This window comes from Carcharhinus amblyrhynchos, chromosome 10 (genome assembly GCF_965287045.1).
Source record: "Carcharhinus amblyrhynchos chromosome 10, sCarAmb.v2.hapA, whole genome shotgun sequence".
NCBI classification, from domain to species: domain Eukaryota; kingdom Metazoa; phylum Chordata; class Chondrichthyes; order Carcharhiniformes; family Carcharhinidae; genus Carcharhinus; species Carcharhinus amblyrhynchos.
In genome coordinates, this window is record NC_137333.1 from 44407337 (window position 1) to 44431902 (window position 24566).

Sequence of the window (24566 nt, forward strand, 5' to 3'; positions counted from 1 at the left end):
AGAAGTCTACAAGATTATGAGAGGCATGGACACAGTGGATAGTCAGAAGATTTTTCCCAGGGTGAAAGAGTCAATTACTAGGGGGGCACAGATTTAAGGTGTGAGGGGCAAGATTTAAAGGAGATGTATGAGGCAGATTTTTTACACAGAAAGTGGTGGGTGCCTGGAACTCGTTGCCAGGGGAGGTAGTGGAAGCAGATATAATAGCGACTTTTAAGGGGCATCTTGACAAATACATGAATAGGATGGGAATGGAGGGATATGGTCCCCAGAAGAGTAGGGGGTTTTAGTTGAGTAGCATGGTTGGTGCAGACTTGGAGGGCTGTGGGGCCTGTTCCTGTGTGTAATTTTCTTTGTTCTTTGTTCTTTATAAGCACTTTTAATGCACACTCAGGAAGGAAGATTCAAGGAAATTTCTGTAATTTTTTTATTCTTTCATGGGATATGAGCACTAACATTTGTTGAGAAGTGGTGGAGAGTCATGCCTTGAACCTGGGCTGTCCATCTAGAGCAGGTACATTCACAAGTTATTTCATTTATTTTCTTTCTATGGTATTTCAGTTCATAACGAAACATATGTATAGCTTCTTTGCAATGTTAGTCCTTTTTTGTTCAAAATTTGTCCATGATCTGAAAAAGAGAGAAAGAAAAAAACCAGTAATAGGAGAATAAATAGATTTTACAATAGTGCAACAGAGGTAATGCCGAACTGCGTGTTGTACCTGTGCCCCACAATATTAACATTAGCAACAGGTCTTTTCATTGTTAGATTCAGCCAGGATTAGGCAAGCCACACTGCTGACATTTTATATTGATGTTAGGCATACGTGAGATGTGTTTTGTTCAATGCTTCTGAAATGCAAAGGAGCTTAACGACCCTGCTTTAAACCTGAGCCACAGTTAGGGCAGCATGTACCTGCTCACTGTACTAAATTACATTTCACAGACTCCTGCTGTGACTAAAAAATGAAATTATCTTGCCAAGAAAAAAGAAATCAGGTTATCTGTAAACAAGGATATAGGAGGTAATTGTATTGTGTGACATAGCTGTCCACATGTATTTTTGAGATTTAAAGAGATAGTATGCCATTGTCCAAAAGTCATCTTGCAGTTTAAGTAGAGCGCTGTAGAAATAAAATTATATACCATGGAAGTGTGCATTCGTTCAGATATTTTGAAATTTACAATGTGGATGCGAGAAGGCGTTTGACAAGGTACCTCACAAGAGGTTATTGCAGAGGGTAAGGGGGCATGGAGTTGGGGTAGGGTGTTAGCATGGATAGAGGATTGGTTGTCAAATAGGAGGCAGAGAGTGAGGGTTAATGGGTGCTATTCGGATTGGCGGTTGGTGACAGTGGAGTGCCCCAGGGGTCGGTGCTGGGGCCTCAGCTATTTACCATTTATATAGATGATCTGGAGGAGGGAACCGAGTGTATGGTGTTGAAATTTGCTGATGACACCAAGATTGGTGGAACGGCAAATTGCGCGGAGGGTGTGGAGAGTCTGCAGAAGGATCTAGATAGGCTGGACGAATGGGCCAGGAACTGGCAAATGGAATTTAATGTTGGAAAGTGCGAGGTGGTCCACTTTGGTAGGAATAATGGTAGGAAGGACTATTACTTACGTGGCGAAAAACTGCAGCAGGCGACGGTGCAGAGGGACCTCGGGGTCCTTGTGCATGAGTCGCAAAAACCCAGCTTGCAGGTGCAGCAGGTGGTCAGGAAGGCGAATGGGATGCTGGCCTTCATAGTGAGGGGGATTGAATATAAAAGTAGGGAGGTCTTGCTGCAGCTGTATAGGGCATTGGTGAGGCCGCAGCTGGAGAACTGTGTGCAGTTTTGGTCGCTGCACTTACGCAAGGATATTTTGGCCTTGGAGGGAGTGCAGAGGAGGTTTACTAGGCTGATGCCGGAGTTAAGGGGGTTGAGCTATGAGGAGAGGCTGAATAAACTAGGCTTGTACTCGTTAGAGTTTAGAAGAATGAGGGGAGATCTCATTGAGACATATAAGATGATGAATGGGATGGATAGGATAGAGGTGGAGAGACTCTTCCTGCTCAGAAAGGACAGTAGGACTAGGGGGCACAGCCTCAAGATAAAGGGGGGGCAGTTTAGAACGGAGTTGAGGAGGAACTTCTTCACTCAAAGGGTGGTGAATCTCTGGAATTCTCTGCCCGTTGAAGTGGTGGAGGCTGCCTCGCTAAATATTTTTAAGACGCGGGTTGATGGGTTTTTGATAAGAGAGGGGATTAAGGGTTATGGGGAGAGGGCGGGAATGTGGAACTGAGCCACGACAGATCAGCCATGATCTTATTGAATGGCGGGGCAGACTCGAAGGGCTAGATGGCCTACTCCTGCTCCTATTTCTTATGTTCTTATGTTCTTATGAAACTTGAAGCGAAAACAGAAACTGCCGGAAAAACACTCGGCAGGTTATTTTTTCTTATTTGTTCAGTGGATGTGGACATCGCTGGCTGGGCCAACATTTATTGCCCATTCCTGAGGGTATTTAAGAGTCAACCGCATTGCTGTGAGTCTGGAGTTGCATGTTGGCCTGACCAGATCAGAATGACAGACATTAATGAAGCAGATGGGTTTTTACGACAATCGACAATGGTTTCATTGTCATTATTAGACTTCTAATTCTAGATTTTTTATTGAATTCAAATTTCACCATCTACCATGGTGGAATTTGCAGAGGGTCCCTAAGGCATTATGCGGGGTCTGTGGATTACTAGTCCAGGTTAAGGAGCACGAGTAGAGAGAGAAATGTTTCAGATCTGTGACCTTTCATCTGAACTGGGAAAAGTTAGGGATGTAATTGGTTTTGAGCATGGGTGGGTGAGACAAGGAGGAAAGGATGGACTGTAATATGGTGGAACACAGGAGAGATTGTATGACAGAAGAGTTCATCTTCCAGGGCCAAAGAAAATGGTGATGGGGCAGCGAAAGCAACAAGGAAAGAAAAGACGTGCTTTGACAGGGGTGTTGCTGTCTGAAAGAAAAAACAACAAAACAAGGCAAGCCAAGAAACTAAAACAAAATGGGGAACTGTGCTTACATCTAAAATTGTTGAACTCAGTCCAGAAGGCTATAAAGTGCATAATCCAAAGGCAAGATGCCTCAAGCCTACATTGAGCTTCACTGGAACAGTGCAGCCAGGCCGAAGAGAGAGATGTCAGCATAGGAGCAAATTGGAGAATTAAAACGACAGGCAACCAGAAGCTTAGGATCCTGCTTGTGGACAGAAATATGCAGAGCTTACTATTTCACTCTACACGCAGAGCTTGCTGTTTCACTCTATCTGCTGACACACGCTTGAGGGCTTCCAAAAGTGACTTAGTGCTGCATCACTGAATTCACAACTGCCTATTATCACATGAGGGTGGGTAGAGGGGCATAAATTGGCATGGAAGGCATGACAGGCCATGAGGGTAGGTAGGTAGGGGCATGATGTAGCGTGGGTTGACATGGGATAGGGCATGGAAAGTATGTGGTCAGTGAGGGGTAGGGACTGGAGAGATGTTTCATGTTTTATCCTTTATTTTTAAACTTTGGACACAGTGCCAGAGCCCGCCTGTGGAAGACATTCTGTGCATGCCTTCACAGTCAGCAGCCTCCTTGATTCTTCCATGCCGCCTGGCCAGACTTCCTGAAAGTTTAAACTTTAATTATTAGTATACAGGTTTACATTCACACTGCAATGAAGTTACTGTGAAAATCCTCTAGTCGCCACACTCTGGCGCCTGTTTGGATACGCTGAGGGAGAATTTAGCATGGCAAATGCACCTAAACAGCACATCTTTCAGACTGTGGGAGGAAACTGGAGTACCCGCAGCAAACCCTTGCAGACACGGGGAGAACATGCAAACTCCACACAGATAGTGAGCCAAGCCAGAAATCAAACATGAGTCCCTGGCGCTGTATAGTAGCAGTACGAACCACTGTGCCACTCCAAGGAGCTGGGAATTCACCTGTCTTGATGGACCCAATCTGGGAGCTGTTTCTTTCTCTACTAACTTGCTGAGATTTTCCCAGCATTTTCTGTTCTTTTTAAACTTTACAATGGTTGGCAAAAAATTGTTCCCTCCAATGTATGAAATTAATATCCCATTAGAGCCTATTAAACATATTCCTTTAATGTCAATTCTCAGGGGCGTAACAATTTTATAAATTAGCAAAGGCTGTAGAAATATCATGTGGTCAACAGAATTAACAATTCCCATCTCTAAGATTTAAAGCCTATTGTTCAAATATTTACTATTCTTAATCTGACAATTCAAACAGCATTTCAAAAATAATAAAATTCCCCTCCAGCCAAATTAACTCTTCCTCTTAATTGAACATATATTAATAAACTTGGCGTATTTGCCTTGAATTTCTATGGGGGTCTTTCAGTCGCCAACCATAACTTCAGGGGAAGATCAACTACAATTAGCACCTCCTTGACGTAGGGGATGGTCCCAGGACACTTCCCACAACCAACAAAGATTGACCAGGCAAAGAAGAAGGTAAGTGACAAAACCCCAGTCAGTCACAAGAGGTAGGTTTATAGTAGGTTTGTCCACCCTTTTTGCATCAGGAGCCACATTTCAAAATATTTCTTAATCATGAAGCCAATGAGCAAATTTCAGAATGTTAAAGTTTGGCACAGAATTAAATAAAGGGTGGCACGGTAGCACAGTGGTTAGCACTGCTGCTTCACAGCTCCAGGGACATGGGTTCAATTCCCAGCTTGGGTCACTGTCTGTGTGGAGTTTGCACATTCTCCTCATGTCTGCATGGGTTTCCTCTGGGTGCTCCGATTTCCTCCCACAGTCCGAAGATGTGCAGGTTAGGTTGATTGGCCATGCTAAAAATGACCCCTTAGTGTCCTGGGATGTATAGGTTAGAGGGATTAGCGGGTAAATGTATAGGGATATGGGGATAGGGCCTGGGTGGGATTGTGGTCGTTGCAGACTTGATGGGCCGAAGGGCCTGTTTCTGCACTGTAGGATTCTATGATCTATGACTTTCAAAACAAAAACTGAGGAATGAAAATAAACTTGCTGAATGAAAGAATGAGCAATAAATAAGGATGAGTATTAGAATGTAAGGGTGTCAGGGTGCATGCTTCTGGCTCAAAGTGCTCACTTGGTCAGCCTCACCAACTGTCAGAGTGGATCACATGGCTGTGTGTGTGTAGGTGAGAGTGAGTGAGGGCCATAATACTGGGAGTCACCCAGAGTTCTGAATAAATTCTTCCCCCTCTCCTCCACCACATTCTTAACCTTCCCCCGACACTCTCTCCCCCCACTCACACACACACTCACTCTCCCCCGACACACTCTCAGCCCACTCACTCACATATACTCTCTCCCCTGACACATTCTCTCCCCATTCACACAGACTCTCTCCCCCGACACTCTATTTCCCCACTCACACATACTCTCTCCCCTGACACTCTCTCCACCCATTCACACACACTCTTTCCCCCATTCACATACACACTCTCTCCCCCGAAACTCTCTCCCCCTATTCACACACACACACTACCCACTCACACACACTCTCCCCCACCCACACACACTCTCTCTCCCCTCTCTCTGTCTCTCTCCCCTCTCTCACACTCATCTCTCTTCCCCGACACTCTCGCCCCCACACACTCAACCTCTGTTCCCGCCCATTCACTTCTCTGGCCCGTCCCACACACTCCTCTCCCCTCTCCCATGCTCTCTTTCTCTTCCTCCTCACAACTGTCTCTCTCTCTCCTCACATTTTATTTCTCTATTCCCCCTCACACACTCTCTATTCCCCATCTCTCACTCTCCCTCTCCCTCACATGCTCTCTCCCCTTCACACACTCTCTCTTTGTCCCTCACATGCACATGTACTCTTTCACCCTCACATTTTCTCTGTCTCTCCCTCACATGCTCTCTCCTCCCCCTCACACATTCCATCTCTCTCCCTCACTTGTTCTTTCCTCCCCTGACATGTTCTCTTTCTCTCCTTCACACAATCTCCCTTTCCCCCTCACACACTCTCTCCTCCCCCTCACACATTCTCTCTTTCTCCCTCACATATTCTTCCTCTTTCTCCCCTCACATGGTCTCACTGTCTCCCCCTTACACGCTTGGTTGGTTCTATTCTCCACAGATGCTGTCAGACCTGCTGAGATTTTCCAGCATTTTCTTTTTTGTTTCAAATTCCAAATTACAGTATTTTGCTTTTATCTTCTGCAATGTAGTAGAACAAAGAACAAAACAAATTACAGACAGGAACTGGACCTTTGACCTTCCTAGCCTGCACTGGCCATGCTGCCCATCTGAACTAAAACCCCTGACCTTACCGAGGATCATATCCCTCTATTCCCAACCTATTCATGTATTTGTCAAGATGCCCCTTAAAAGTCACTATAGTATCCGCTTCCACTACCTCCCCCAGCAGCGAGTTCTAGACCCCAACACCTTCTGTGTAAAGCACTTGTCTCGTACATCTTTAAACCTTGCCCCTCACACCTTAAACCTATGCTCCTAGTAATTGACTCTTCCATCATGGGAAAAAGCTTCTGACTATCCACTCTGTCCATGACCCTCATAATCTTGTAGACTTCTATCAGGTCGCCCATCAACTTCCGTCATTCCAGTGAGAACAAACCAAGTTTTTCCAACTTCTCCTCATAGCTAATGCCCTCCGTACCAGGCAACATCCTGGTAAATCTGTATCCTCTCCAAAGCCTCTGCATCCTCCTGGTAATATGGCGATCAGAATTGAACCACATCTTCCAAGTGCGGCCTAACTAAGATTCTATAAAGGTTCAACATGACTTGCCAATTTTTAAACTCAGTGCTCCAGCTGATGAAGGCAAGCATGCCATATGCCTTCTTGACTACCTTCTCCACCTTTGCAGTCACTTTCAGCGATCTGTCTGCCTGTACACCCAGATCCCTCTGCTTATCAATACACTTAAGGGTTCTGACATGTACTGTATATTTCCCATCTGTATTAAACCTTCCAAAATTCATTACCTCACATTTGTCTGGATTAAATTCCATCTGCCATTTCTCCACCCAAGTCTCCAACTGATCTATATCCTACTGTATCCTCTGATGATCGTCATCACTATTCACAAATCCACCAACCTTTGTGTCATCTGCATTTCACCAACATTTGTGTCATGTTCTTCTAAACACCTGGAATCATTTTGATTCAAGCCTCTAACTGTGAGCTACTCAGAAAGTTGTAAAATGTCACAAATTGTCAGTTTGGAAAACAATAATTTACAATATTTTAACTTTAACCAAGAATAACAATAAAAATTCACCAATTACAATTGGCTTTATTTTCACCCCATTTTTCCACAAAATATGAAGGCCTAGATTTTCACTCCTGATGTAGGTAGCACGAGTTGGGAAACTTCCAGGTTTGCTGGACATGCCTCAGGATAGATTCTCCTGACTGGTGCTTGGAGTAGTAGCGGAATGGAGTCAAGCCTGACGCCCCCAGATCCTGGTCAGAGGTGGTCTCAGGGGCTGCCAGTTGCCAAGGAAAGTTGATTTAAAGTTCACTACAGTTCTCCAAGACTTCATCCCAGTTAGTTTCAATGCCTTTTAGACCCTCAGCCCCTCGCACCCAATCACTTTCCCAGCTGCTCTCCATGTCACCTCCATCTCCCCTTGCTAACCTAATGCCAAGCCACAGCCCCCTGGTCCTTTTATTGGTGAATTTACAAAGTATAAAATAATTGCACAAAATGGCATTTTAAAAAAAAGTCTAAACCAGTCAAGAAGTAGATTGATCTTAAATAAGTCATCAGATACATCTACAACTGCATCACACAATGGAAACTGCCATTTTTGTGAAAAGAAAGTCAGTATAAATAAGTGAGATTTCTGGCTACCTGATGTGTTGTCTAAAAGATTAGTTAGGTGTTATAGTTGTTTATTACATTTAACATTGGTGTTTGGTTTATTATAGGTGTTTCTTCTGGAAATAATTGGCAATTAAATATAACCCTTAGGTTTCCAACAGGTTGGGGGAAACGATTGACACATCGGTCTTCTGTTTTTTCTTTTCTTTGCACTCATGTCTGTCCTGTTAAAAAAACTATTACAGTACAAAAGCTACTCAAACTCATATTACATATGTTAATTTAACAGTGACTCTCATATTATGTTGAAATGGAAGAGATGAATAATTTCCCTGTCCAACTGTTCTTTACTCTTTTCCCCACAACCCCATATTTTATTAATCTTGGTTTTAATTACATTCTCTTTCTTGCACCTTGAGCGCCATTCCAGCTATTCTTGCCATACATTTCGCACAGTGATATTTCTGACTTACATATTTTGCCTATTTCCCCTGGTCACCAGAGCATCTGTTTTCAACATGGGGAAAACTTTACAGTAATTGATATTTGAGTGGCTGAAAAGAAACTAAATGGCATAGTCATAGGATTGACAAGATCATGTTTTCAGCATGATAAGTTGGGCGTACATTTCAGCCTTAAAATTAGATTTGCTCAGTATTCAGTGTTAATTTTGAAGAAGGATCCTTCATAGGTTTAACTTCTGTAATATGTTGCAAAAACCATCAGTAGTCAAGGCACAATTGTTGTAAACTAATGCCATACTTGGTGATTGGTCTCTTGTGTAATCCAATGCTTGCAAACAAAGGAAAAATAAAATCAGAGCAATTGATTCTCAACGCCCCAAATCTTATGCATCATTGCTTTGGGAAATTGGCAAGACCTGTATTTGTGGGGCAGATAGTCTGGGTCCTTGTCCCATTTTACCTTGATCAAAAACCCTGCTGGACGTAGGAGTGGGCAGATATTACACCTGCCCACATATCAGTAAGGAAATTAGTGCTGCATGAAATGAGATAGATTTGACATTTTTCCTATTTTAAATTTCCAGAAGAACTCCAGCTTCTCCAGTGTCTCCATACTTCCACTCTACATTTAAAAATAGATTGTAAAACACTGTTATCCTCCTGAAAAGAACTGTAAGGGGTTTGATTTTCTACTTGCTGATCATAGAATCCCTACGGTGCAGAGAGAGGCAGTTTGGTCCATTGGGTCTACACTGGCTCTCCAAATGTGCATCCTACCCAGGCCCTCCCCTCTACCCTACCCCTGTAGCTCCATGCATTCACACAGCTCCATGTAGCTCACAGTGAACCTCACAGCACCAGGGTCCCGGGTTCAATTCCAGCCGTGGGTGATTGTGCAGAGTTTGTACACTCTCCCCTTGTCTGTGTAGATTTCCTCCAGGTGCTTTAGTTTCCTTCCACAGTCCAAAGATGTACAGGTGAGGTTGATTGGCCATGTTGAATTACCACTTAGTGTGAAGGGAATTAGCAGGATAAGTATGTAGAGTTACAGGGATAGGGCCTGGGTGGGATTGTGGTCAGTGCAGACTCAATGGACCAAAATGACCTCTTTCTGAACTGTCAGGATTCTATGATTCTACGATTTACCATGGCCAATCCCCTAACCTACACATCTTTGGACACTAAGGGGCAATTTAACTTAGCTAATCCATGTATCCTGCATATCTTTGGACAGTGGGAAGAAAAACAGAATATCCGGAGGTAACCCATGCAGACACAGGGAGAATGTGCAAACTCTGCCCAGGCAGTGACTCAAGGCCAGAATTGAATCCGGATCCCTGATGCTGTGAGGAAGAAGTGCTAACCACTTCGAATCATAGAATCGTAGAATCTCTACAGTACAGAAGAAGGTCATTTGGCTCATCGAGCCTGCACAGACAACAGTCCCACTCAGGCCCTATCCCTGTAACTCCACATATTTACCCTGACACTAAGAGGCAATTTAGCACGGCCAATGCATCTAATCTGTAAATCTTTGGACTGTGGGAGGAAATTGGAGCACCTGGAGGAAACCCATGCAGTCACATGAAGAATGTGCAGACTCCATGCAGACAGTGATCCAACCTGGGAATTGAACCCGGGTCTCTGGTGCTGTGAGGTAGAAGTGCTAACCATCGTGCCACTGTGTTGCCCTTGTGTCACGTGCTGCCCATGATCATTTTACTATTTGATTTTTCAATCCCTTTGGACTAAGAACCAGATTAATGCTAATATCACAGCCTCTATGGGGACATAGCATTATAAGGTTACAGTCATGTAGTGGTCACGTTACTGGACAAGTAATTCAGAGACTTGAAACCATAACCCAGAGGATATAAGCTTTAATCCCACCATGGCAGTTTGAGAATTTGAAACCTTCTGAAAAAAAAACACTGGAAATAAAAGAGGGTATAAGTAAAGATAACTAAAGGTTGTTGTAAGAACCTGAGAGCTTGAGAGAAAGAAATGAGCTATCTTTACCTGGACTGGACAATGTGGTTCCAGATTCACAAGACAAATAGCTGACCTGCCTGAGAATGTATTATTATAAAACAACCAAAAAGAAAATTTTAAGAAGTTACAGTTTTTAAAATTATTGGGTTTGTACACATAACAGGTGTTGAGTAATAACCTGAGGAATAATGTTTTTTGCTGATGGTAAACCAGTTACTAAGATGTCCAAAGTGGCACCCACAAAACAGTAATACATTGAAACAATAAGCCTGCTGGTCTACTACTGTAAAATGGAGGGAGGCACTGATTGACTGCAACAATTTTCTGCCAGCAGGGAGGTGATGCCAATTGCAGTCAGGTCTTTCCTGCCCATTCTGATTTTGAGATATTACCATTCAAAAAAAATCTTACATTTTAATCAGCAGGCCTCTTAAAAAACTTTAGTTAATGATTAGTGGAGGAGTTCTCTATACATCAATGGTCATCAATATCATTGTGTAAGTAAACAAACAAACTTAAACCAAAGAGAATTCCCAGTTACCTCGGCCAGCAACAAGCAATGGAACATTATCCACTGATGATAAATAGCTGGTGGCAATGTCTCCCACACAGTTAGTGGCTTCTGCCAGGTAAATGATAATCATTCACGCCACACCATTGTTTTTCATTTAGATATACAAATATGTTAGTATTACTGGAATGGCATTGACTAAGACATTTCACAGTGCTGGGACATGGGCTGATGTGTGCTATTTTCCAAATTACTAAGTTCCTAATCACACGTTCAGTCGGTAGTTAGGAAGGCAAATGCAATGTTAGCATTCATGTTGACAGGGCTAGAATACGAGAGCAGGAATGTAGTTCTGAGGCCGTACAAGGCTGTGGTCAGACCCTATTTGGAGTACTGTGAGCAATTTTGGGCCTCCTATCTAAGGAAGGATGTGCAGGCCTTGGAAAGGGTCCAGAGGAGGTTCACAAGAATGAACACTGGCATGAAGGGGATGAACTATAAGGAACAGTTGAGGACTCTGGGTGTGTACTCATTGGAGCTTGGGAGGATGAGGGGGATCTTATTGAAACTTACAGGATACTGCAAGGTCTGGATAGAGTGGACATGGAGAGGATGTTTCCACTAGTAAGAAAAACTAAAACCAGAGGGCATAACCTCAGGCTAAAGGGATGATCCTTTAAAACAGAGAGGAGGAGAAATTTCTTCAGCCAAAGAGTAGTGAACCTGCGGAACTCTTTGCCACAGAAGGCTTCAGAGGCCAGGTTGTTGAGTGTCTTTAAGACAGAGATAGATAGGTTCTTGATTAATAAGGGGATCAGGGGTTATGGGGAAAAGGCAGGAGAATGGGGACGAGAAAAATATCAGCCATGGTTGAATGGCTGAGCAGACTCGATGGGGCAAGTGGTCTAATTCTGCTCCTGTGTCTTATGTTCTTATGAATATCATTCTGGGAAAGCATTAAGTGAAGACCAAGTGCTCATCTGTACGATACATTGCTTAACAACTGAATTATATCCATTCATGGGACATGAGCGTCGCTAGTTGGCCAGCATTTATTGCCCAATCCCAGTTGCCCTCAGAGTGCAGTTGAGAGTCAACCACATTGCTGTGGCTCTTGAGTTACCGTAGACCAAACCAAGTGAGGACGGTAGATTTCCTTCCCCAAACAGCATTAGTGAACCAGATGGGCTTTTTTTGACAATTAACAATGGTTTCATGGGTCATTAGTAGATTCTTAACATATCTTTTATTGAATCCAAATTTCACTATCTATCATGAATCTTGTATGTATTAACCTAAGACATTTGAAGTGTAGCTTTCTTTATTTGGGCTGCTTCAAGGAATGGTTCAGGGTAAGACTTTATAATAACTAAATGAGAGACTTAATAGGGCCAATTTTCTTGATCTGAGAAAGGGTCATCCTGACTCGAAACATAGCTCTATTCTCTCCCCACAAATGCTGTCAGATCTGCTGAGATTTTCAATTTCTATTTTCTTGATATTTGCCCACAGGGAATATTCATTTTCTCCAGAATAAAGGTCAGGTGCAGAAATTTCCCAGAAATTTGCCGGCGGGAAAGACAAAATCTTGCTGTGTGAGGAAGAACAGATCAGTCAGGGCAGGAGGGCTAACATTTAATCATTTAATGGGCAGGATTTTCTCTCTTTCCACAGTGTGTTTCGTGGTGTTGGGAGGTGGCATGCTGCTTGCTGGTGGTGGGAACTTATGGTCCAAGGGATTTTCCCCTGAATGCACCCCTTACTCCTGGGAAACTCGTGGTGAGGGTGTGCATCAGCGGAATCATATGAACAACAGCAAGATTTCGGTGTCTGTTGTGATCTTTTGTTATTCTGGCATAGAGGTGCCAATAAAACATGATACTGTGGTTGGTGAATGGATAGACTTATACTTAAAATGCACTTTTCACAATCACCAGATGTCTTAAAGCATTTTATTGGCACAATGGCTGAGATTTTGCAGCCTCCCCCCCCCCCCCCCCCCCCCCCCCACCAATCAGCCGGTTTTCCAACTTTGGATGGGGCTCACCATTGCCTGCGGCAGAGGCGAAGTCAATGGCCATTTGTGTGGCTCGCCACCCATACAGCTAGAGAACCCACCATGGGGTGTCAACTTCAGCAGGACCAGGAGATCCTGCCAGCCAGAAAGGCCGGAAAATCCCAATTAAAGTAATGCCATGGGATCTTTTACATCAAAATACCAAATTAAAATGTAGGCCAGAATTTTACTTCTTGTCCGCCACAGGAATTGGATTGGGCAAGGAGTGGAACATGGCAAGATCCATTACCTCAGGTGGGATTTTACCATTTCAGGACGAGGGGGGCCATAAAATATCACTATAGTAGGTCATAGATGCAGCAATTATAGTGTTATACCCTGAAATATTTATTTTAATATCCAGCAGGGAGTATAAATATTACTATCCTGGCATGCCGCTCCCTAAAGTGAAAGGATAATTTTCTAACCCACTTATACCATCTAATTTTCTCAAATAAACAAAAATGACATGACATCATTGCAATGTGGTAGGTCGTACAATTTTCTGGGATGTTTCAATGGCTATTTGGAGAATGAATGTGTCTTTAACAGTAACTTGACTAAAAATTATTTTTAGTATCATCAGAAACCTTAAAAGGCTTTCGAAGTGTTGAAGTGAAACCAGATGTATATTTTGAAGTCCTATTAAACAGTATCAGTATTCTTAAACCATGATTATGGCCTTCTGTGGTGTTGCTTATGGTCAGAATCCATAGAATCTCCATGGTGCAGAAGGAGGCCATTCAGCCCATCGAGTCTGCACCAACCACAATCTCACCCAGGCCCTATTCCCATAACCCCACATATTTATCCTGCTAATCCCCCCTGACACTAAGGTCAATTTAGCATGGCCAATCAACATAAGCTGCATAAGCAACATAATCTTTGGAGTCGGAATAGAAGTCATGCCTCTCTTTCAGTAGCTAAGGGCCAGGCCAATGGAATTCCCACAGGAATTTCTCTGGTTATCCACCATAACTTTGGAAGGGGAACTGGAGAGAGCATGGACAAATGTTGAACAAGTTTTATTTTTATTTCCAAGACTTCTGCAACTCTTCTGCCAAAGTGTTCAAGGAAGGGAGAGCCCTTGTGGAAATTATAAGAACATAAGAACATAAGAAATAGGAGCAGGAGTAGGCCATCCAGCCCTTCGAGCCTGCCCCGCCATTCAATAAGATCATGGCTGATCTGTCGCTGCTCAGTTCCACTTTCCCGCCCTTTCCCCATAACCCTTAATCCCCTCTCTTATCAAAAACCCATCAACCCGCGTCTTAAAAATATTTAGCGAGGCAGCCTCCACCACTTCAACGGGCAGAGAATTCCAGAGATTCACCACCCTTTGAGTGAAGAAGTTCCTCCTCAACTCCGTTCTAAACCGCCCCCCTTTTATCTTGAGGCTGTGCCCCCTAGTCCTATTGTCTTTTTTGAGCGGGAAGAGTCTTTCCACCTCTATCCTATCCATCCCATTCATCATCTTATACGTCTCAATGAGATCTCCTCTCATTCTTCTAAACTCTAACGAGTACAAGCCCAGTTTATTCAGCCTCTCCTCATAGCTCAACCCCCTCAACTCCGGTATCAACCTAGTAAACCTCCTCTGCACTCCCTCCAAGGCCAAAATTCAGCTCCAATGGCATTGTCTTTTCCAGTCCTGTTGTGGTGGGACATGCCAAGGTGTATTCAGCAACCCGGTCAAAGTCCATTGACTTTCGGCGGGACTGGATGATATCAGCAGCGGGTAGGGATGGGAAATCCCACCGTATGTTTCCACTTTTCCTTTTCTCGCATCACATCTTTCCTCTTCTCATTGTTGGACCCTTTTCGTTACTCCTTGAAGTCAATATCTACTCTGTTTATCTGGTGCTATCCACTTCAAAAATGAATCAGGACTCACAGTGCTCCAAGCACAGTAAATGTCAGCTGTTTAAGGTAATTTGTATTCCCCTTTTTACACTGTAACAGTGGTCCCAAGACCAGTTCCATTGTCGACAGAACAGAAGAGGCACTGTAAAGACAATATGAATTATTTAGTGTATTATTTCCGAGGAGCAATTGTGCATGGCTTTCCCCTTCCGCCAGCACACTTTCTATTCCTGCTCTTATCACCTGACCTTCCTGGTGGAACAGCTTAGGCATGCTTTCCTTACCTGAACTTGTCTGGCCTCCGGGCTTATCCAGCAAATATCAATGAGGCTGGAGCCTCAACATTAACAAGGCCACTTGTGCCCATCCCCATCCCCATCCCCAATGACTGAGTCACCAGTCTGCATAAATACCGCACTGGTTGGCCATCCATAAGTAAAAGTGTACCCATGTCTCTCCCTTTATGTAAATCTCATTTCATCCCTATCTCTGTTCGAATTTTCCCACAATCTCTCCGTGTATCATCAGACAAGCCTCAGAAATGCTTAAGCCAACTTACTTGTGTGAATTACTTTGAAATGCAGGCCCCAGAAGTATGGACAGAGTACTGGATGATGTGCTGGGGAAGCCTAAGGATTTGGAGGCCCAGTTGATCTTAATGGTTGGATCTCCAAGCCACAACTCCTATTGGCATCCGATCCGAATCCAGCCTAATGCACTCTCCTGCCAGCAGCAGGGACAGAGGTCATAGGCAAGGAGGCCTATGACCCGCTGCTCCTCTTGAGCCCAAAAAGAAATCTAAAAGCTGTGAACTTAGCTGTCTGGACCTCTTCTGGATCAGGATCAACCTCCCAACAGGTGTGGTTTGGCAGGAAACCCATCACTGCTTCCCAACTCAGGCCTCTGACTTTGATTGCAGTCTGATCCTAATGAGGTATTTTAAGGAGTACCCTACTTCCTTCCAGTGGGTGTCCTTCTTGTTTGTGCAAAAGAACAGTTTAATGTCAGGTCACAGACGCAGCAGATTCACAGTGGGAAAGCCAATGACCTTACTTTAACTGGCCCCCATCCAGTTTCTGTCAGAGTTCAAGTTGGTGCCAAAATATTAACTAAAACAATGTACTAATATTCAATACATTGTCAGTGTAATCATGAGTTTTTAAAAAATGGAGGATTCATTTACTTTAATTGATGGGCAAACAGTGGATTGCAAAGTGAAAGAAGATGTAATGGGGGAAGTCTCAGCTTAACACCATGAAGTGACTTACAAACAGCTGGAAGCAATTCACACCCAGGGGGAAAAAGACAGGGACAAGTATGTTCAAGCAACAGTTGTTATTCGAACCTTGTTATGAGGCAGCCTTGAAACTGTACCCATATCTTCCCTCCCACGGTTACTTTCAACTGCTCTTGGCTTCTGATCCTCTGTGAACAGACAACCTTACTGCATCAGAAAGTTTACTGAACTGCTGCTACCTCTCAGTCACCAGTGATCTTGGCTTCCCTGTTTTCTCCCCTGGCCTTCACGCCAGATAATCTGTACAATATTTTTGTGTTGAGCCTGTGCCAGTTCAAGCTGACTTTTCTTTTTCTTCCTGATTGTGTTTCATCAGCAGTCGTCACTCCTCAGAATGATTTTTTTTCTCCCAGCATTGTTTTTGCTCGTGACAGGGAAATTGGGCACCTGGGTAAGCTAGGAAGCAGGTTACATGGGCAAACTTGGAAGTGGGCTCTCAATTAGACCAATGAGCTTTGTATTTGGATGACCAACAAATCAATATAGGAGACAGTGACACAGTGGTAGTGTTGTGGATTAGTAATCCAGAGACCCAGCGTAATGTTCTCGGGACCGGGATTCAAATCCCACCATGGCAGGTGATGCAATTGAATTCAATAAACAAATCTGGAATTAAAAGTCCAATGATGACCATGAAACTTTTGTCAATTGTCATAAAAACCCCTGACTAACGTCCTTTAGGAATGAAATCTGTCATCCTTACCCGGTCTGGCCTACATGGACTCCAGACTCCAGACCCACAGCAAAGTTGGTTGATTCTTAAATGCCCTCAGGAATGGGCAATAAATGCTGTCCCAGCCAGCGACACATCCCATGAACGAATAAATAAAATAAAACACATAATGTTAAGCAGGAGATAACAAAGGTGAGAAAAATCTCTGAGCGATGGCTAAAAGAAATGAAGAATAAAAGGCCTCATCAGTTATCAGGTACTCTTGGAGCTGCAGTCATAGTGCTTTTTTTGGTAGTTGCCCCTTTCATCCCCAACACACAAGTAGCTTTATCAAAATTAGCAGCTTTAACCATTGGCACTGAGGTTAGTAATTGATTTCTGTACAGTTCAAACAGTGGAGACAACAGCCAGTGAGGGGAGACTAGGAGCAGCTAATCTGACAATCATATAATCTAGCTGTCACTTGTGTACTCAAACTAATAAGCCTTGTAAAGATTTGCAGCAATCTTTGTAATAATATAAGGCTAGAATTTATTAATGGATAAGCAGAATACATTGATGTGACAATCCATATTTTAACAGAGGCATTGACCATTTTAAAATAATATATTGGAACTTTGTTTGCATGCATTGGATGTCCATTTATTGAAATTAAAGCTAACAATTATTTCTAGTCTATGCGCAGGATTTTATGGCCTTGCTCAAGTGAGACTGGAAATTCCCGCTCGAGATTGATGGAGATTTCCCTCACCCGCTCCGATTCCATGGTGGGTGAGGTGGTAGGGTTCCAGCCTGTACATTAGTTACAAATAGAGGATTGCTGTGTGAGCAGCAGCTCTGTCCGTGAGTTGTAGTAAAAAGTCGAGATGGTAGATACAGGCCTCAATAACATTCAAATGGCTGACTTTTCCAACAAAAGATGACAAGGAATTTTCTCATAAGAAGTGTCACAATACCAGGTTAAAGTCCAACAGGTTTATTTGGCAGCAAAATCCAATGGCTTTCGGAAGCTAATCCGAAAGCCAGTGGCATTTACTACCAAATAAACTTGTTGTACTTTAACCTGGTATTGTGAGACTTCTTACTGTGTTTACCCCAGTCCAACGTCAGCATCTCCACATCAAGGAATTTTCTGCCAGGCAGTTTTCCTGTCCACCAGCCAGCACAGTTGACAGGATGGCGGGCCGGAATTTTATAACCTCACCTGCCCAAGGCTCGCCAATGGAGAATGCCATTCTACAAACCTCGCCGCCCCGATTCAGGGACAGGCAGGACTGTAAAATTCCAGCTGCTGTTTATTAGACTGGAGAGCCTGCAATACCGGGCAGCATCCAAGGGGCTGGAAGGTCCCAGGGGAAGGAGCAGGATGCAGTGACGAGAGGTTGTGCTGTGGAGAGGGTAGTAATGGGGAAGATTGGAATTTGGAGACCATTAGAGGTTGAGGAGTGGTGGGGGAGGGGGCTGGAAAATCAGAGACAGAGATCACTGGAAGTGTGGGGATGTTGGAGAGTTCATATGGGGGTTTATTAAGCAGCTGAACGGGCTGATGGATGGGAGGGGAGACACACCTCTTCCTCTTGGCCCAACAGTGCTGTAAAAATGCTAAACTAATGAATTCAACCCATCTCCGCTTTCACCTGCCAGATATCATGACACCAAGGAAATCCAGGCAATGTGGGTTAAAAAATATTAAAATGGAGGCCCTCAGCTTTCTTAAAAAAGCTTTGTTGGCAATCAAACTCAATAGGTGCATTTTCAAAAGGTTGGAATTGAATTTGAATTATTTAAATACTTCCTGTTTCTGCCTAACACAATCCTACCAGTTTTAGGAGGTTATGTTGCCCACAGCAAGCATCAAACATGAGGAGCCTGATTCTCCCCAAAAAATTTCTAAGTGCTGAATTGGCAGGAAAACCGGTGTGAATCACAATTGCTTTCTCAGTGGGAGTTCAGACTCAAATCTCCACACTCTGTGCAATAGAGAGGTCACAATTGGGAATCTCATTGAAAGCTCGGGGGGAGCCTATTCAGGCCAGAGTATGACAGTTTCAGAACTCTGCGCATGCGCAGTGGCCCTGATCAGTCAGTGTCCTGCTTGCTGGCCAGCTGAATCGCTGACCAGCCTGGAACCCCGGCAGTGCTGCCCCAACACTCCCCTCTGTGGCCCGATCGCAGCCCCACGACCATTCTCAGGCCAGCCCCTCTCTCTACACCACCCCCCCCACAACAGTAGTGATGATCCCCACTGCACCTGGCAGACATCCCCACCATCACCAAGCAGACCCTAGCCCAGTAGGCATTTTTACACCAGTAAATAATATTCACAGCCAGAACTGTGCTGTATGTGAAAATTGACATAACCACATTGGTGTTTCCTTAATGTGCTTATCACTTAAGAATTTCTGTGTGGGTGTGTAGCCCCCTTTACATTTATCAGTGGCTTAATTTAAAATAACCCAACAGACAGATAAAGATTAGTTTATTACAAAACTATGACTGTAAGTTACTTAAGCAAAAGTGATAAAGTTATTAAATAAATACAGATGCCAAGATTAAACCTCAGATTAAGTGAAAAAGAAACTTAAAGATGAGACTTCAAATCAGTCTGAGTGATGTTTTTACCAGCCTGTTTCTTGAATTCCTCCTTTCCAAACTGAAGGGTTTGAAATTTGAGGTTCACTTCAGCAGCTGCGATAGCTTCTGTAAATGAAGTGTTGCTGTTTGCCTCAATAAGCAGAACGGGTCCAGGAATGAGTGAAGGCTCCTGTTTTCAATTTTGCAGTACTGCAGGTGGTGACTGTTAGTAACCTCTACTAACGTATTAGTACGTGTTGTACGTGTTAGTACAATAATCCAATAACTGTTTCTGGAAACCTTTCTTGGTATCTCTCGCTCTCTCTCTCGGTTGAGAAGCAGTTTCTGCTTCAAGATGTCTCTCTGCTGAATTATGCTTTGATATTGGGTGTTGGTGATTCAAACCATCTCTCTTCCACCTGAAGTTTTCTTTCATTTTTACAGTAAGGTCTTTATCAGTTAATTCAGCAGCAGCACATTGGTTAGCACTGCTGTCTCACAGCACCAGGGACCCGGGTTCAGTTCCCAGCTTGGGTGATTGTCTGTGCGGAGTCTGCATGTTCTCCCTCTGTGTGGGTTTCCTCCCACAGTCTGAAAGATGTGCTGGTTAAGAACATAAGAACATAAGAAATAGGAGCAGGAGTAGGCCATCTAGCCCTTCGAGCCTGCCCCGCCATTCAACCAGATCATGGCTGATCTGAAGTGGATCAGTTCCATTTTCCAGCTTTCTCCCCATAACCCTTAATTCCCTTGTCTATCAGAAACCTATCTGCCCGTGACTTAAATATATTCAGCAAGGTAGCCTCCACCACTTCAATGGGCAGAGAATTCCAGAGACTCACCACCCTTTGAGTGAAGAAGTTTCTCCTCAATTCCGATCTAAACTACGCCCCCCCCCCCCATATTTTGAGGCTGTGCCCTCTACTTCTGCTATCCTTTCTAAGCGGGAAGAATCTCTCTACCTCCACCCTATCTATCCCCTTCATTATGTTATATGTCTCTATAAGGTCCCCCCTCAGCCTTCTAAACGCCAATGAGTACAGACCCAATCTATTCAATCTCTCCTCATAGGCTAACCCCCTCATCTCCGGTATCAGCTTAGTGAACCTCCTCTGCACTCCCTCCAAGGCCGATATATCCTTCTGCAAATGCGGCGACCAAAACTACACTCAGTACTCCAGTTGCGGCCCCACCAGTACCCTGTACAGTTGCAGCAAGACCTCCCTACTTTTATATTCTATCCCCCTCGCTATAAAGGCCAACATTCCATTCGCCTTCTTGATCACCTGCTGCACCTGCAGACTGGGTTTTTGTGACTCGTGCACAAGGACCCCCAGGTCCCTCTGCACCGTAGCATGCCGCAGCTTTTTGCCTTTTAAATAATAATCCCTCCTACCATTATTTCTACCAAAGTGGATAACCTCACATTTGCAAACATTATACTCCATCTGCCAGGTCCTTGCCCACTCACTCAGCCTATCCAGATCTCTCTGCAGACTTTCCGCACCCTCCACGCAATTTGCTTTTCCACTCATCTTTGTGTCATCAGCAAATTTCGTCACCCTACACTCAGCCCCCTCCTCCAGATCATCTATATAAATGGTAAACAGTTGAGGTCCCAGCACCGATCCCTGCGGCATTCCACTAGTCACCAACTGCCAACCAGAATAGCACCCATTGATTCCAACTCTCTGCTTCCTATTAGACAACCAATCCTCTATCCACACTCACACCTTACCCCCAACTCCGTGCACCCTAACCTTTTGCAGCAACATTTTGTGAGGCACCTTTTCAAACGCCTTCTGGAAATCTAAAAACACCACATCCACCGGTTCCCCTGTGTCTACCACACTAGTCACATCCTCATAGAAATCCAATGGTTAGGTGCATTGACCATGCTAAGTTCTCCCTCAGTATTCCTGAACAGGTGCTGGAGTGTGACAACTACGGGATTTTCACTGTAACTTCATTGCAGTATTAATGTAAGCCCACTTGTGACACTAATAAATAAATTTTAATTGTCATTGTTCTGAAAAAAGACCAGCAGGTGGAAGGATTTAATTTACACTTGTGGAACACTCATTAAGTTTCAAAATGTCTTTTGTGATCCTTCTTGAGATAAGCCGTCTGACAAAGTTTCGAACCAACACAGAAAGATGCCAAGTTGTCTATGCACACATCCCTTCTCCAAACAAACACATTTTTAAAGTTTTTTTTAGCAATGAGTTGGCCTTAAAAGTCCAAAATATCATAACTACACATTTGTGACTAAATATTACCCGATATTTATCTCATTTTACGGCATGATTCATTTTACTGTCATTTGACTTTATGATAGGTAGCACCGCTCTTTATTTCCACATTGATTTTAGCCCATAATGAATTAGCGCACAATGAGTAAGGCACAGTTCACTCAACAAGGGAAACCTGAAAATTAAAATAAGCCAAGCTGTCATTGCACCAATTTTAATGTCTACTAAATATTCATACAATAAGACACTTTTTGAAGAAGAGTTTAATGACTCCCATGTGTTTGCCTAATATGTAGTCATAAATATGCCATATGTTTTCAAAGAAATATAAATCTGCTGTGATTTATATAAATATACGGAACCATTAACACTCGGTGCAATGCACTCTTGACAGGTATTCATATTTGAAGCCATCCATAAGTTTCAACACAGCCCACAATCACCAGTCCACATGCTGAAGTTTATTGAAAATACAGTGCAAAATAAAATAATTTCTACGCTGTATCATTGTTAGCAACGAATTATCTGACATATAGCAAGCCATTTTCTTTATGATTATAATGAAATGAGGGCTGAGAGGATACACATTCCATGTGTATCAAATTACCTCCCAGCATATATTCTCCATTTGTTCTTCTTGTATTACAAAATTGTGACAATTTCAGCAATAAAAAATATAAGACTAGTAATTTGTAATGCTCTCCCTTTCCAGAAGGTATAGATTTACTAGGATGCAGGTCTTAACCATCAGCAGCCTTCCAGAACCTTGCCGAAATGGTCATTCAATGTTTGCGATACGAAATAGTGATCTCCAAAAGGCTATTTTTCTACAGTCAAGGCCTTATGCTGTTTCTCTCTACCATCTACACATTCCAGCATTGATTTATTAGCTAGCAATCGGGAATGGAGACATGCCTCACCTAATTCTAAATTACATCCCAGGTACACAGAAATTCATTTCATTACTTGAACTCTGATTTGAGATCAGGACATTCACAGACTGGTAATAAAACCTGAGACCTTCTGGTGATTAAGCCGCACACCATTAGTGAGCATTGTGCCACTGATATTTTGTATAGTACCATTCACCCAAAATTCTGCTGCCTGTACCTTAACTCATGCCAAACCTGTTAACCAGCACCTCTGTGCTCATTGCCCTATATTATATCCAGGTAAAGCACAGCATTGATTTTAAAATTCTCATCCTTGTTTCCAAGTACCTCTGTGGCCTCACCCATTCCCATTTCTGTAACGCTCCCCAGCTCCAACCCATCTCTGTGCTCCTTCAATTCAGACCGCTTGCGCATCCCTCATTTCCTTCACTGGTCTGTTACCTGTAAACCCTGGAACTCCCTCCCTAAACCTCTTTGCTTCGCCAATTCACTATCCTCATTTGAATGCACTGCTTCGAACCGACCTCTTTGACCAAGCCTTTGATCATCTGCCTTCACACTTCCTGCTTACAAACAGAAAATATTGGAAATATTCCACAGTATTTGTGGAGAGAAACGGGCCCAATTTGAACTCACTCAAAGCCTTTTTATTTGCACAGAGTTAAAGCCAAGGGTCGGGGCTGGTTATTTTGGACTGAGATGAGGATAAATTTTTCAAAGGGTGTGGATGCTCCCGTATCCTGCAGAAGGGAGTTGAAACCCAAAATCAGCCATGATCATGTTGAATGATCGAGCATGCTCAGTAGGCCCTTTGCTCCAATCCTGCTCCTATATGACCTCAGATTGAGCTTCCATTGCAGCAGTCCAACATTACGTGGCTTCTGCTTGTGCAGCAGTGGAGGCTGAGACCTTGAATTCAGATGCTACATCATGCCAGGATCCACACTTCTTCTCATGGAATTGGCCAACACTTTCTCACTGCTGAACTCCAAACTCTGCACAAAGCCTGCGCCAAGTTGGAGCCAGACTGTTCCCTGCCCCCTGAGAGCGAGTGCAGACTTTGCAGAATCTCTGTCAATACATCAAGTATTTCAGCATTCATATCCATCAGCTGCCCTATCAAAACACTCCGTGGAGGCCTTTGCAGCAGGAGTCATGTGCTACTTCACCCTCTGATGAGGTGGAAGCTGTGCTATTATCCTTTTTCTCTGCCTTGACCCACACATGCCTGAATGAAATTTAATAGTCATGCCTCCAACCCCCCCACCCTCCTCGTCCAACATGCCCCACCACCCATGCAGCCCCATGTATGTTCTACGTTCCCCCACTGGCTAGTTCGTAGATTGGGGCTGACTGTAAAATCCTTTGGATATGCTTCCCGTTGGGCTCTCAATGGCCCCTGTTCCCCCCCCCCCCCCGCCCCCCCCCCCATGCTCTCCCACTGCCCCCACCACCCCGATCTCTCCACAATTTTGCAATGAGACTGGGGGGGCCTCGGCCAGCTCTCTCATCCTTGCCCCAATTGAAGCCCTTAAGTGGCCAATTGATGATCACTTAAGGGCTGTTTCCCACCTAGCCTTAATTTTCAGGTTGCTGAGAGGAGTTCAGGGGCAGAAGGGAAACCAAAAAAGTGACCTGGTGTTGGACAGGAATGGGGGAGCCAAGGGTCATGCCCACATAAAAAGCCTCCTGTTAACCCTCCTTCTTTCAGTCTCTCCAACACCCATACCCACTCTATGCAATGTCCCCCAGGCCTCATACCTATCCCATCTTAGGACCCCAAAACTTAACTTAGTCCTTGAATCTAGGACTTAGACCCTGTGGAATGGAGTCCGAGTCCCATCCACTGCAGCTTCTGCCATTGCTGGAGTTAGAGAGCTATCAGCCAATCAGGGGACAGTCCTAGGTCCTAGTCAGAGTTCTAGGTCCAACCTTCTACAATCGCTTCATGAATGACCTTCCCTCTACTGTAAGATTGGAAGTGGGGATGTTCACCAATGACTATACAATGTTCAGCACCATTCGCAGCTTCTCAGATACTGAAGCAGTCCGCATCCAAATGCAACAAGACCTGGATAATATCCAGCTTGGGCTTACAAGTGGTAAACAACATTCATGCAACAGAAGTGCCAGGCAATGACCA

General features: G+C 43.9%; 1 protein-coding gene and 1 long non-coding RNA gene across 2 annotated transcripts in view; one reads left to right on the forward strand and one right to left on the reverse strand.

Annotated features, from left to right (window-relative positions):
- LOC145348899 (progesterone receptor-like) overlaps positions 1-24566 on the forward strand; it is a 280573-nt gene that overhangs the window by 154922 nt on the left and 101085 nt on the right. Inside the window, exons 4-5 of the mRNA XM_080196951.1 lie at positions 3025-3052; positions 23561-23603. Of these exons, the coding sequence (XP_080053077.1) occupies positions 3025-3052; positions 23561-23603 (71 nt within the window). The remainder of the gene's footprint in view (positions 1-3024; positions 3053-23560; positions 23604-24566) is intronic.
- Positions 492-24566, reverse strand: part of LOC145348900 (uncharacterized) — an 83948-nt gene continuing 59873 nt past the window's right edge. Inside the window, exon 3 of the long non-coding RNA XR_013888032.1 lies at positions 492-630. This is a non-coding gene — a long non-coding RNA (uncharacterized LOC145348900). The remainder of the gene's footprint in view (positions 631-24566) is intronic.